Source organism: Amyelois transitella, chromosome 29, assembly GCF_032362555.1.
Source record: "Amyelois transitella isolate CPQ chromosome 29, ilAmyTran1.1, whole genome shotgun sequence".
NCBI classification, from domain to species: Eukaryota; Metazoa; Arthropoda; class Insecta; order Lepidoptera; family Pyralidae; genus Amyelois; species Amyelois transitella.
Genome location: NC_083532.1, coordinates 3723010 through 3738201, shown reverse-complemented (window position 1 = coordinate 3738201; position 15192 = coordinate 3723010). Strand labels below are relative to the sequence as shown.

The window sequence follows — 15192 nt, the reverse complement described above, 5'->3', positions numbered from 1 at the left end:
TTGACAATAACGAAAATCACAATTAAACAATGTACTATGTATAATTAATAGTTTAAAAAAAGCACTGACCAAGAGTTCCATCGCGTCTCTGATGACTAGTGTGTCAAGATGGTATGCCCATCAGCATTTATATAGGGCTGGTGCTAGTTTTGTAAAATAACCCATCTTTTTTTTTTTCACGGCACTGTAAAGTGTGAGCGCGGTTAGTTTAAAATTGTTTGGTTCCGTATAAATATTGTTTATTTTAAACTGACATGTGACTGACTTTCCGGGACATATCTTCTTCGTCGCGGGGTCGGCCCAGTATGTTAGTTTTTTCCAATTACTTCTGTTAATTCTGGGACATACATACATACATAACATCACGCCTCTTTCCCGGAGGGGTAGGCAGAGACTACCTCTTTGCACTTGCCACGATCTCTGCATATTTCCTTCGCTTCATCCACATTCATAACTCTCTTCATGCAAGCTCGGCGCTTCGGGTACTTTTGACCTGACCCTTGTGGGACATATCTTTTGTTTTTGTTTTTTTTTTAATTCTTTGTCAAATACTTTTAAGGGTGTATGTACTACTACCGTTGTATTATTGGCGTACATAAATAAATAAATATCTGTTAATGAATTTAGTTTGGCCGTACCACCGTTCTCCTTGGCTCTCTATCCCGCAAGAGATACCTATAGACGTGATGATATCTACAGTTACTTTAGGACATATCTCTATGAATAAATTTTGTTAGCCCATAAGTAGCACTTATTCTCCTTAACAAGTTTGTTTCTTTGTAATATGTCACAGAAATTTACATAGTTATAAAAACAGTACATAAATAAGTAAATATATGTATACGGTACAAATTACACAGATTGAGTTAGCCTCGAATTTAATTCGAGACATGTGTTACGAGATACTAACTCAACGATACTATATTTTACAATGTAGATAAACATCCACGACCCAAGCCAATTAGAGAAAGTTCATTTCTCATCAAGCCCTGACCGGGATTCGAACCCGGGACATCCGGTGTCACCGACAAGCGCACCACCGCTGCGCCACAGAGGCCGTCAAATACAAGTACATAGTTATAGTATAAGAAATAAATCACTTGCAATGGCGTACTTATCCCATGAACGGATCTCTTCCAGTCAACCGGCAAACAACAAAGGAACTAGATAAATAAATAAAAAAAGCGGCAAGTCACTGTGTTTTTAGCAACAACATAATATACTAACACTAACGAACTAAGGATAAGGAACAGCGTGATAAGGGAATGTTGTGATGTGAAAGAAGATGTAGTTACAGGAATAGAAAAGGGTATGTTAAGATGGTTCGGTCATGTGGAGAGGATGAATGAAAGCAGGTTGACTAAGCAGATATACAAGGAGAGTGTGGAGGGAAAGGTCGGAGTGGGAAGACCTAGACGAACGTATCTTGATCAAATTAAGGACGTCCTGGTAAAGGGTCAGGTCAAAAGTACCCGAAACTGCCGAGCTTGTATGAAGAGAGTTATGAATGTGGACGAAGCGAAAGAAGTATGCAGAGATCGTGGCAAGTGGAAAGAGGTAGTCTCTGCCTACCCCTCCGGGAAAGAGGCGTGATTTTATGTATGTATGTATGTACTAACGAACTAACCTAATAAATAAATAAGGTCTTCAAAAACGTACCGCGGTACCCTATAAAGAGAAAAAAGGCGGTAAGAAAGGGCGGGTCGGCAATCCAGGAAGCAGGCGCCATATTTAATTTTGTCCGTCGATTGGTACTATTGCATCATAGGCTATACCGGCTATATGTTAAGTGCATTACCTGACTTTGTCTGTATAATTTATACTATTGGAAAAATGTAGTCTCTGCGTACCCCTCCGAGAAGGAGACGTATATTTGTACCTAACCTACATACATACATAAAGTCACGTCTGTATCCGTTGCGGGGTAGACATTGCCAACAGTCCTGAATAGTCCGAAAGGCCACGTACTTACGTGTATGGCTTCATTATATTTAGGTGGATGGATGGAATACGATTATATGAAAATTTTTGTTATTTTTTGAGAAAGGTGAATATTCTTCGGTGCAGTGTGGTTCCCGGCACCAATACAAAAAAGAATGCGACCACTCCATCTCTTTCCCATGGATGTCGTAAAAGGCGACTAAGGGATAGGCTTACATACTTGAGATTCTTTTTTAGGCGATGGGCTAGCAAACTGTCACTATTTGAATCTCAATTCTATCATTAAGTCAAATAGCTGAACGTGATAGTCTTTTCTAGACTGTCGGCTCTGTCTTGCCCAGAAGGGATATAGACGTGACCATATGTATGTATTTATGAATGTTCTTCAACTTGTTTGTTTCTGTAAGTAACCTCTTTGTTTCTTGCCCATAATATACTTGTTATTTGTCCTTTTTATTTGAAATTAAGACTGTCAACATTTTGTTTTGTTATATAAGAATCCCTTGCCAAATATTTTAAAAGGTGTACTTCTTCTATTATTTATTATATTAGTATTATTGGCCTAAATACATACATACATATGGTCACGTCTATATACCATGCGGGGTAGACAGAGCCAACAGTCGTGAAGACTAAATGGCCACGTTCAGCTATTTGGCTTAATATGGATTGAATTGAGATTCAAATAGTGACAGGTTGCTAGCCCATCGCCTAAAAGAAGAATCCCAAGTTTGTATGCCTATCCCATAGTCGTAAATAAATAATTAATATTAATAAATATGAAATTTTGATTCAAATAGTGACAGTTTGTTAAGCTACGGCCTCGCGCGTGCCACGCTCCAGGGACAGCATGGATCTGTATAGATTAAATAAACATTAGAAGTGGATTAGTTGTGGTTTAGTTTATTAAAGAGTTCGTTGCACTTCATTCTCATCTGCTCTCCGGTAATGACGTAATAACAACCTTGGTAATGACAAGACGCTTTCGGAGGGCTTTACGCGATTGCTCAATTAATGGTGGGTTATGTATGGAAAAAGTTTTATTATGCTGTTACACATATATATATGTATATACTTGTGTATATATAACAAAAATCTGTGCGTTTTATTTTATTACTTGACTAGCTGTGCCCGTGACTTCGTCTGCGTGGAATAGTTATTTTGGGCATCATTGAAGCCCTCAAAGGATGAATAATTTACCCCGTTTTTTTTCACATTTTCTATTATTTCCTCGCTCCTAATAGTTGCAGCGTGATGTTATATAGCCTAAAGCCTTTCTCGATCAATGGTCTATTCAACGCAAAAAAGAATTTTTCAATTCGAACCAGTAGCTCCTGATATTAGCGCGTTCAAACAAATAAACAAACTCTTCAGCTTTATAATATTAGTATAGATTAGAACCCTTTAGTTCCTTTAGAACCCGTTAAGTCTCAACTATCATGATAAATGCTAAAGTAAGGTTTCCCCCACGCTGTTTTCCCTCGCCGTAAGAGCATCGGTTACTGTTCAAATTAATGTACATAACTTCAAAAATAGTCATTGGACTACATGGCTGAAGTGGGATTTAAACCTTGATTCCTTTACCGATTCGAACACCGAATCTCTTTTTTTCTCAGCCAACAGCCAAGACTCATAGATCACGCTTAACTCAATTAGCAATTGGAATTTAATTCGATTTCTGCGCATGTGTCCCACACAAAGTGACTGGTTGCTAGCCCATGGCCTAAAATAATAATACCAAGTTTGTCCCTTGATTGCCTTTTACAGTCGGCCAATGAAGAGCAGCTTTTAAAAAAATCACTTTGTTAAATTCTACCTGAAAACAAGTTGAAATAATGATAAAACTTATTGGACCAGTGTACGCTGACAAAAAATATTTGCCCGGCTGATCTACTAAATGTCAACGCGCCATTTTTTTGTTTTTTTTTTTATTCTGGCTTGGATCATAACTATGCATCTATAACGATTTTCGTAAGTAGCTGTAGTAGAAATCTTTCGCGTTGCAATATTATTAATGTATACAATCGGGAATTAACGCGAACTTTAACGTTCGTACCGTATAACCACGGCACTTTTTTTATTGTTAATTTTTATTTTAACACTTTGTTGTATCTTGAAAGTACCTACAATAAGTGAAATTAATGCTTACAGCACTCTTTACCAAATAAAATAGCATACAGATAATATAATCAGGTGTCGATTTGAGATCGAGATACGTACGGTGTAGTATGTCGCACGCAATTTCGTACGAAAGTCGTAACAACTCGTAGTAAAGGGTTAGTAAACGGATACTCTTTTGCTACAGGTCGGGTTCCACGAAGAGTTATTTGTAAGGAAACGCCATGTAATATGTTTGTTTTAGTCGATATAAATCTTCTTTTTCTTTTTGTACTCGTTCATGAAAGGAAAAGGTCACTGTCTTATTGCAATGCACATCGAAAGCTAAGTAAAATTTTGAACAATTTTTAAACGGAGTTATTTGTCATCAAGACGTCATCTTTTGTGCATCACTTGCACGATCTCTGCGTAGTACTTTTGCATTATCCACATTCGTCAATCTTTTCATGCAAGCCAATTGGTTTAGGGTTCCCTTTATAAATCTTCATGATATGGTTCCAATTTTGTATTTCGATCAAAGTGTGGAGAGAGCTTTTGAATCTTAACAGGATGATTTTTATTTGTACATGAAATTTTCTCATGGATAGGCTTATATAATTAAGATTCGTCTTTTAGGCGATGGGCTTGCAAACTGTCACTATTTGAATCTCAATTCTATCATTAAGCCAAACAGGTGAACGTGGCCTTTCAGTCTTTTGATGACTGTTGTCTCTGTCTTCCCCGCAAGGGATGTAGACGTGATTATATCTCATGTTACTCAGCGTGTTCGGATAATCTCTGATCAAATAAAATGCACCTTTGTAATATGGTAAAATTTTTCATGAAAGCCTTAAAAATCAAAGAATGAAGCTGCGCATTTCTTAAGCTGAATTTTAAGACCAGGTGCGTTAACAATGCACTCCCATTTCGTCACTTTACCGACTGCCAGCGGGCTAAAAACCGGTGCAGACCATGTTACAGGCAGTTGTTATATTGTGACATTTGTCTAAATTGCTAGTTTATATATATAAGATCACGACTCCTTACTAAAGGTAGGCATACTTATTTAACATCATCGAAATTCATCATTCTGTTCATGCAAGCTCGTCGGTTTAAGGTGCTCTTTAATTAATAGCTAGTTTAGTGTGTCTGATTGTTATAATTAGAAATTATGACCGCAGCTCCGTCCCCCCTCCCCCCGCACATGGAAATTTGTGATTATTTTCCGCTCCTACGAAAATTTCGAAAGCACTGAGAGAAGGATCTGTTAGTGCTTCCCTAAATTCCTAAGGAACACGCACACTTCCTAGGTTCCGGTTCACATTGTCAGTCATTCAATCACTCAGTACAACTTTTGTTACTCAAAATATCTTTGCCTTTATTTTTTTTTCCTTATTTTGTTTAAGTATTATGTAAAGTACGTTATGTACTCGAAAACGTGATTATTTGAATAATTTTGCTGTGTTTGAAAATAGATATTTTTTTTTGTGTTTGTTTTAAATAAACGAGATTGTAATTCAAATCTCGTTGTCAAGTTCTTCGGAATACAAAGCTTGACTTGACACCACACACAAGACAGTATTCTAAATTTACGCCTTTTTTGTTGAAAAGCGGCAAAAGCCAACAATTAAGGAGTGTAGCAAAATATTATGGTGTTTTACTAATAATTTTTTTTTAGTTTACTTTTACAGCAATTTCCAAATTATAAATTTAATGTTGTTATTTATTATTTCTACCGAATATAACTTAACCTACATATATTTTATATGTTATACAAATGCCGACCAATAAGGATCGTGCCAGACATTAAACAGAAATCCCGAAACAGTGACTGCTACACAACCTGACCAATCAGCGGTAAGTGAATTACCTTCACATTTACAGCATAATCGATGCTTTGTCCACATTGTTTGTATGAAGTTTACTGTATTATTATTCATAGCTTATGCCCACGAACTTCTTGAATGTAATTTTAAATTTTATTGAGGGCGGAAATTCTGCAAAATGACTCATCAAACTCTTGAAGAAGTTGTACCTGTATCAAATAGCAGGTATCCATCGACGCAATCCTTTCTACACTACTCGTACCATCCAGTAAACCCAATCATAGAAATTGTTGCCAAATAAACACAATAGCTATTAAAAAAAAATACTTATGAAGACAAATTTACTTTTACGAAACTCTTTTCCGGAGGCGTTGGTAGGCAGAGTCTACATCTTTCCACTTTCCACGATCCCTGCATACTTCTTGTGTTTCATCACTACATAGTATAAAACAAAGTCGCTATTTTAGTCTGTTTGTCTGTATGCTTAAATCTTTAAAATTACGCAACGGATTTTGAAGCGGGTTTTTTGTAACAGGTAGAGTGATTCAAGAAGAAGGTTTTTATGTAGGTATAATAACAAAATTTTGCACCCGTGCGAAGCCAGGGCGGGTCGCTAGTATCTAATAAAGGCTTCTATAGCGAAGCGGTAGTATGCTTGTCTGTGCCGCCGGTGGTCCGTGTTCGAATCCCGGCCAGGGTATGAGAAACGAACTTTCTCTGATTGGCCTGGGTCTTGGATGTTTATCTTTATAAGTGTTTATTAATAATATATAGTATCGATGATTTAGTATCTCGTAACACAAGTCTCGAACTTACTTCAAGGCTTACTCAATCTGTGTAATATGTTCCGTATATATTTATTTTTCTTACTCCTATTGATTTTAATGTAACCCGTTACTGGAGGAGTAGGAGAGACTATATCTTCCATCCTTGTATGTTGTTTTAATGTTTATATTTGAAATTGTATTATAGTTTTAGTTAAGCAGTTAATGTTTATTTTAATTTAAAGTTTGGTATTGCAGCAAACAAAAAAAAACATTTTTGAGTTTCTGAACGCGAAACATTAATAAAATTTATTACATCACAATTGAACATAATGATAAAAGCATTACCTAATTTTACCATTGGGTAATGCAGATAACTATTACTTTGTTATAATTTTTTTCTAAATCGCGTACAAGGATATATTTAGACTGGATACATATCTGACGGAAACCACACGGCTCAGAAATCTACGGCGTGTTATAATCGCGGAAACGAGATAAAAAGTTGAACTAGTTCAACAATTTACATAGAATGCGTTTAAACTAATAATGAGGTTCTATACTGGGGATAAGTGAAAGGCATTCATTATTATACTAGTAGGTACTAGTGCCGTGTGGTTCCCGGCACCAATACAAAAAGAATAGGAACACTCCATCTCTTTCCCATGGATGTCGTAAAAGGCGACTTAGGGATAGGCTTACAAACGCGAGGGATAAAGACGTGACTATATTTATGCATGTAGACAATTCATTCCTGACGATTTTACCAAACAAAACCTTCTTCAATAGACATAGTGCGAACCTAGTAGTTAGTAAAAAAATCTAAAAAGTTTAGTTTAAAAAATCTCATGTATTTTACGACGCCTGTCAACGAAATAATAGACAATACGCAACTACGCGTATCATGAGCTGTTCTCTTAAGGAAAAATCTTAAATGCACTCTTCAACAAGTCAGCTTCCGTCTTCATGCCGCTGAGGTCTCCGCTTATACGCTTTTTAAACATACATACATATGGTCACGTCTATATCCCTTGCGGGATAGACAGAGCCAACAGTCTTGAAAAGACTGAATGGCCACGTTCAGCTATTTGGCTTAATGATAGAATTGAGATTCAAATAGTGACAGGTTGCTAGCCCATCGCCTAAAAAAAGAATCCCAAGTTTGTAAGCCTTAAGCTCTTAGTCGCACGACGTCCATGCGAAAGGTGGTCAAAAGGTGGAAAAGGAGTGGTCCTATTCTTTTTTTTTCTATTTGTGCCGGGAACCACACGGTGATTATATGTATGTATGTATGTAATCCTATTTCTACTTGAATTTCATACAACCAATATATAAGTTTCTGAGGTTTGTGGTTTAATTTAATGAAACACACAAATTTTACGCACAAAAGCCACGGTTTCATTAGACCCTGGCATTATCTCAAGTATTGTAAGATCATACTAACATATAATCACGTCTATTTGCCTTGCAGGGTAGACAGAGCCAACAGTCTTGGAAAGACTGATAGGCCACGTTCAGCTGTTTGGCTTAATGATATTGGTAATTGAGATTCAAATAGCGACAGGTTGCTAGCCCATCGCCTAAAAGAGGAAGCTCAAGTTTATAAGCTTATCCCTTAGTCGCTTTCTACTACATCCAAGAGAGTGAGATGGAGTGGTCATTCTTTTTGGTGCCGGGAACCACACGGCACGGTGGTGGTGGTACATTGTAAGGGCATAATTATATATGTATATTTATCTTACATACTCGTAGTTATATAAATGTTATATATATCGTATACTCGATTACCACAAATACTGTTTAATACCACAATTTGATATTTCAAGTGATAGAGCGCCGTTGGTCGTACGGTTAAGTTGTCCGAATAAATAACCGACGCACGAGTTCAGATCCTGCCGCGGCGATCTTGTTAAGAATCGTCTCTCACTATGATAAGTATAGTTCTTAAACTATCGTCAAATATGCATGAAAAGAGTAATGAGTGTAGAGGAACCGGGAGAGGTCTGTAAGGATCGTAGCAAGTGGAATTCCATAGTCTCTGCCTACCCCAATGGGAGACAGGCGTGATGTATGTCTCTCACTAATTATATATTTTTCATTATTCACCGCGTCTAACTACGTCCATAGAAATAGATGAAGTGGTCTTATTATTTTTAACCGGAAACCACACGGCCAGAACTGGCCGGACCCGCGATAATGATCTGTTACTATTAATTAGAATTAACTTTAATATCCACGTACGAAAACAATTTAATCACTTCCCAATGTATATGTGGGAAGTACCTACTGACAATTAAAATTTTTGTTCGAAGGTTTTTTTTTTATTAAAGTTTAGCATATAGCTCCAATTCCTTATATTGTTTACGATTCATGTTCAAGGCTAAGTATTTCGGACACTTCCGCTTTGCCATGTCAAATTAATGCGACATTGACTTAGATAGTAACATTGGGCCGGTCAAAAACCGGACAAGTCGGGTTCCGCCCGATTGTGAACTTGTGCCGTGACATTCGTTTTTGGTTTTTTCTTTGTTCTCTATTGTGTTGAGTAATTTTTTTTTAATTTTTTACAAGTTTATAATGATATCAATAAGTTTAATTTGACAATTATTAGAAATTGTGTGATTGTATTAATTTTTGATGAATAATTCATCAAAAATTAAGCGTTAAGAATTGTTAATGAAATAAGTCGCCTATTTGTTGGGAAGGTGCGAAATGACATTCTTTATATCTACATATTGTAGGCAATGTTTATGGAATAGGTATAATAAATATCCCTATACTGTCCATCTCATGAAGGACTCATAGAGACATTTGCGTTCAAACATTAATATGTTACATATACATAATTGTTGTAATGTAAAATGAAACTATGGCAAATATATAAAATTACTATTTCATTTATTCACTCATCCTCGCCTCTGTGTTTTTATTTTTTAAATTATGTACATTCCAAAATTGAGTATTTTTTGGTATCTAAATATATAATATATCACAATTTACCATCCATGAGCAAGACCATGACCGTAACCGTGCCCGTACGCGACCGGGGCGACGACGGAGTGGACTAGGGGGGCGGGGTGGGACTGGGACAGGGACTGGCTCACCACGGTTTTGCTGGCAGCGAGAGCCGGGGCAGCGTACCCGTGGGCGTACCCGTGGGACAGAACGGGAGCGGCGTGGGCCAGGACGGGGGCGGAGTGGGCCAGAACGGGGGCGGCGTGGGCCAGAGCGGGTGCGGCGGCGTACGCGGCGACTGGAGCGTGACCGGCGATTTGCTTGGCTAAGATGGGGGCGACACCGGCGGCCTGGCCGTCCAGTTGAGCTTCAGCTGTCTTGACAGCGTCGACCGCTTGCCAGGAGTGGTCTTCGGCGGCGTTGATGGCTCTGCCTTGGAGCTCGGAGGCCTGGTCGTGGTATTCGCGGGCGGCGTCGACGGCGGCGCGGGCGTGGTCGGAGGCTTCCACGTGGGCATCGATAGCGGCACCCTGGAGGTCTCCAGGGGAGATGGTGGGGAGGGCGGGGGCGGCGTGTACTACTGGGGCAGCGTGGGCCACGGCTAATGGGGCGTGGGCCACTGCCAGGGGGGCAGCGTACCCGTGGCCGAGGAGACCATGGCCGAGCAGGCCGGATGGCACTGCTGACGCGTAGGCGAGGACGGCGGCGAAGATCTGGAATTAAAAAAAATATGTCACTATTTGCGAATTTTTTTTTTATATTCTGGGAAATCGAAATAATATTTTTTTTATTGATATATTTGGATATCCTGCTTGTAGAAATTACATGTCATTTTCTATTATTATCAAAGACATGTTTTTTTGTTTTCTTTTTTTTATAAAAATTGGGTATTATTTCATTGGCCATTCAGCGAAATTACGAAAAACCATAATTAATCACAACTAGAAAACCCTCTGTTCTATATTCAAATTCTCCAATCCGAACTACACTAATTTGAAAATTGGAATCAATTTTAGGCGAAATCATCAGATGGTAAAACGGAATGCATGTTCAATATTATTTCTCAATCCATTGTCTAAGCTTAGTCAGACGTATTGCACAACACTAACACTATCACTATAATATAACACGATAATAGTTTAACTGACCAGAACTCTCATCGTGCACTTCAGTTAGACTGCTCGAAGGCTACTGATTGCTCTCATTTTGGAACGGACCGTTTTTATACTCGAACCTCTGTGGTGCGAAACGGAACGCACGTGAAAAAAGTAAGCGGCCTCAAGGGCGGGAAGGGTGCAGGAAGCGTTTTTGACAGATTGCGCGTTCCATATTCGAATTTGACAGCCTGATTTTTTTGTTGACGGCCAGTGCCAATATTACGATTAAAGGAACCTAATAAAGACTTTCTTCAGTAAAGCATTTTCTTTTAATTTGTTATCGTAGAGTTTGTAGATCACAGTTAAATTAATTTCTTTCGTTCTTTTGTCGACAGTCTGTTCTTACAAATATTGTTCAAAGCATTTAAAAGTGACTAAACTATTTAAAAATTTAACATTATTCTATCAGAATTTATGAATATATTTGAATTACATTTTTTAATGCGGATGAAGAAACAGGTTGAAACACTGGTCAAAATGTTGTCACATTGAGATAATTGAAACATAGATGTTCTGTGCCTAGATTTTTTTTCGATTACGTTACATTCCATTCATCATAAATTCACATTGAAATTTAGTGTAAGTCCTAACCGACCGTTTCATCTTTGTAAAATCTTTCCGACTATTCCGTAAAATCTTTAACGTCTAATCTAGTGCCGTGTGATTTCCGGCACCAATAGAAAAAAGAATGGAACCACTCTATATCTTTCCTATCGTAAAAGTCGACAAAAAGATAGGCTTACATATTTGGGGCTTCTCTTGTACCTAGGCGATGGGCTAGCAACCTATCGTGATAGGTTGCTAATCTAATAAATAATCTAAACGTGGATCTATCCAGTCTTATCGAAATTGTGGGCTCTGTCTACCACGTAAGGGATAAAGACGTGACTATAATGTACGTATGTATTAATATAAAAGAGGACACACACTGACAATCAGCCCAAACCGCTGCGTCTATTTTGTTAAGTTAAACTTTAGCTATCCAGCTTAATGTGAACTTCCTGTAGGTACTTACCTGTAGCCTGCAGAAAAAGATTAAAGTATGTTCCGTTAACCTATCTTAGTTATTATTCCTTGTAAGTTAGAATTCCATTATAACAAGTTCAATCTGTTAGTTTTGTTCATATTTATAAAACACTAGCTGTGCCCGCGACTCCGTCCGCGTGGAATAGTTATTTTGGGCATCATTGAAGCCCGCAAGGATAAATAATTTTCCCCGTTTTTTCCACATTTTCCATTATTTCTTCGCTCCTTATAGTTGCAGCGTGTTGTTATATAGCCTAAAGCCTTCCACGATAAATGGTATATTCAATGCAAAATAATTTTTCAATACGAACCATTAGTTACTGAGATTAGCACGTTCAAACAAACAAACTCTTCAGCTTTATAATATTAGTAATAGTAGGCATGGATAAAGGTACATGAAGGAATTTTGAAATTTGCGAAATAAGCGACACCTTAGAAATTATTTAACATTTTATAAAGGGTCGCACCGACCCCAAGATAACGCGATTCAAAAATATTTAATTGCAAATTTCAATTATTAATTCATAACTTATTAAAAAACCGTTGGAAATTAATAAACGAACTATATAAACTAACGTCCCATATTAAAATTATAATTCAAATTCCGAATTCTAAAGGAAGGTTACAAAATGAATTTGAATTCATGAACAGAATTAGCGCTGGCATAATGCATTCGGAGTCCTTTGCCCGAGGAAGAAATTAAAAAGCGAATCCGCCGTCCTATGTTGCCACAAGCGAAATTCAAATTTAACGGATCGCAGCAAATTCCATATTTGCGTAAATGAAAATTCCTCAGCCCTGTAGAATTATTAGAACTAACTAATCGAAATGTGTTTTATTGTTGAGTAACAAGGTTGATTTCAGCTCGGCTTATGGACAATGAACTATGAGAGTGGGTCACTGGTATAAGCCAAGCATTGCAAGACCAGTCAATCGTGATATGTTAGGGTTGTTGCACACTAGCGCTTGTTAGTGTGCATCCTGCATTTGTCAAGTGGCCCTATTAGTGTGAAGGCTACCTTAAGAACTAATTTCTGGTTATGCCGCCTCCGCCGGATTCAAGGTAGTGCGATCAGAGCTCATAAATACATACATACATACATATAGCTCGTTCAGCTGCTTGGCTTAATGATAGAGTTGACATTCAAATAGTGACAGGTTGCTAGCCCATCGCCTAAAAGTATAACCCCAATTTTATAAGCCTATCCCTTAGTCGCCTTTTACGACATCCATGGGAATGAGACATAAAAACAAAGCTATATATAATAGGATTTCTGATGCCAAATTCGCGCACTCACTACTGTATTCTTAATGTATAGACTTATAAATAATTAAGAATAGAGATGGCATAATGAATAGCGAAAACAAGGTGTCAGTCAAAATTGGCTTGGGACCCAAAATGGCGGCTTTTCGTAGTGCTGTGCGCATCACGGCACGGAAACCGGCACGTTCAGGTAACTGGACTACACGAGAGATAATTTGTATTATCTTACGTCTACACATCACTACATAGTATAAAACAAAGTCGCTATTTTAGTCTGTTTGTCTGTATGCTTATATCTTTAAAATTACGCAACGGATTTTGATGCGGTTTTTTGTAACAGGTAGAGTGATTCAAGAGGAAGGTTTTTATGTATAATAACATTTATAATTTTGCACCCGTGCGAAGCCGGGGCGGGTCGCTAGTGCACAATACAATATTTATATGTATACTAATATTATAAAGCTGAAGAGTTTGTTTGTTTGAACGCACTAATCTCAGGAACTACTGGTTCGAATTGAAAAATTATTTTTGTGTTGAATAGATCATTTATCGAGGAAGGCTTTAGGCTATAAAACATCACGCTGCAACTATTAGAAGAGAAGAAATAATTGAAAATGTAAAATAAAAACCGGGGAAAATTATTCATCCTTGAGGGCTTCAATGATGCCCAAAATAACTATTCCACGCGGACGAAGTCGCAGGCACAGCTAGTGTATGAATAATACGTTTAATAGTATAGAATTGTGTTAACAATAACAAACTATGTGTAAACCTACCTTTATATGTATGTATGTCTGTCTGTCACGCGAAGCCTCCAAATGTTCACACGGTCCTCAATTAATTCTTTGTATGACTCTATCCGATGTCCCACGGGGATGGCGGAATGCCGAGATTATAGAAATAAAGTTTTATAATACGTACGTACTTACATAAATATTATTTTCCGTTCCATATTATTTTATAATTGCGATGCCCAACAGGGTTCATATTGTACCTATTTATGAACAGTAACTGTAATTTAACTGATGTACTTTTTGAAATACAATAAAGAATTTGAAATTTTAAATCAACGAGCTTGCAAGTTCGATCAGTATTGTATGAGTCACTTTTTCGAAGATATCCTACTTCCTACTACTATTATAAAGGCGAAAGTTTGTATGGATGTATGGATGTTTGTTACTCTTTCACGCAAAAACTACTGAACCGATTACCATGAAATTTGGTATGTAGGTAGCTGAAGACCCAGAATAACACATAGGCTACTTTTTATCCCAGAGTTTCCGCGGGATTGATAGGGTTTCCATGCGGACGAAGTCGCGGGCGGCCTCTAGTAGATAATATGTGTGAATAGAATAGAATAGATTTATTTTCAAAATTGGATACAAGGTATCACTTATTGACGTCACATCACTTAAATCGAATTATAACTACTGCCGCTTCCAAAGGGCATGTGTAGAAGAAGCGGCGGAACAAACTACACTGCAGCATTTTCATCGGACGTCAATTTACAAATATGGATCTCTTAAATCTAAATCGTGGACGAATGCTTAAACATTATATGTATGTATACATACATACGTATAATCACGTCTATATCCCATGCGGGTTAGACAGAGCCAACAGTCTAGAAAAGACTGATAGGCCACATTGAGCTATTTGGCTTAATGATGGAATTAAGATTCAAATAGTGACAGGTTGCTAGCCCGTCGCCAAAAAGAAGAATACCAAGTTTATAAGCCTATCCCTTAGTCGCCTTTTACAGCATCCATGGGAACGAGATAGAGTGGTCCTATTCTTTTTTTATTGGTGCCGGGAACCACACGGCATTGTATTTGTAGGAACTAATTCATCGCACCTTCGCCTCTATACTATCGCTGGTCTATGTTCAGACTGAGGTCGCACACATACAGACAGACACATAATATAGATAGATGTACACAACCTAGTCATTGTTGTAATGATAGCTAAATTAGTACTTAGATTGTTATCCGAAGGATATTTTAAACTTTTAAAAGTTTAATTATAATATTGTAATGATTTAAACAAGTTTTATTATTTAAATCGAGTGGCGTGTGGTTCCCGGCAGTAAAGAATAGAACCATACATACATATGGTCACGTCTATATCCCTTGCGGGGTAGACAGAGCCAACAGTCTTGAAAA

The 15192-nt window shown here is 37.7% G+C and overlaps 2 protein-coding genes across 2 annotated transcripts in view; one reads left to right on the top strand and one right to left on the bottom strand.

Moving 5' to 3' along the window:
• LOC106132238 (WD repeat-containing protein 7) overlaps nt 1–15192 on the top strand; it is a 109832-nt gene that overhangs the window by 55164 nt on the left and 39476 nt on the right. The window lies entirely within an intron of this gene.
• LOC106132239 (cuticle protein 16.5-like) lies at nt 9558–10743 on the bottom strand. The gene is made up of 2 exons (XM_013331599.2): nt 10732–10743; nt 9558–10296 (listed from the first exon to the last, which is right to left on the bottom strand). Exons 1-2 carry the CDS (start codon nt 10741–10743, stop codon nt 9625–9627), a joined length of 684 nt encoding a protein of 227 aa, XP_013187053.1. The 3' UTR covers nt 9558–9624.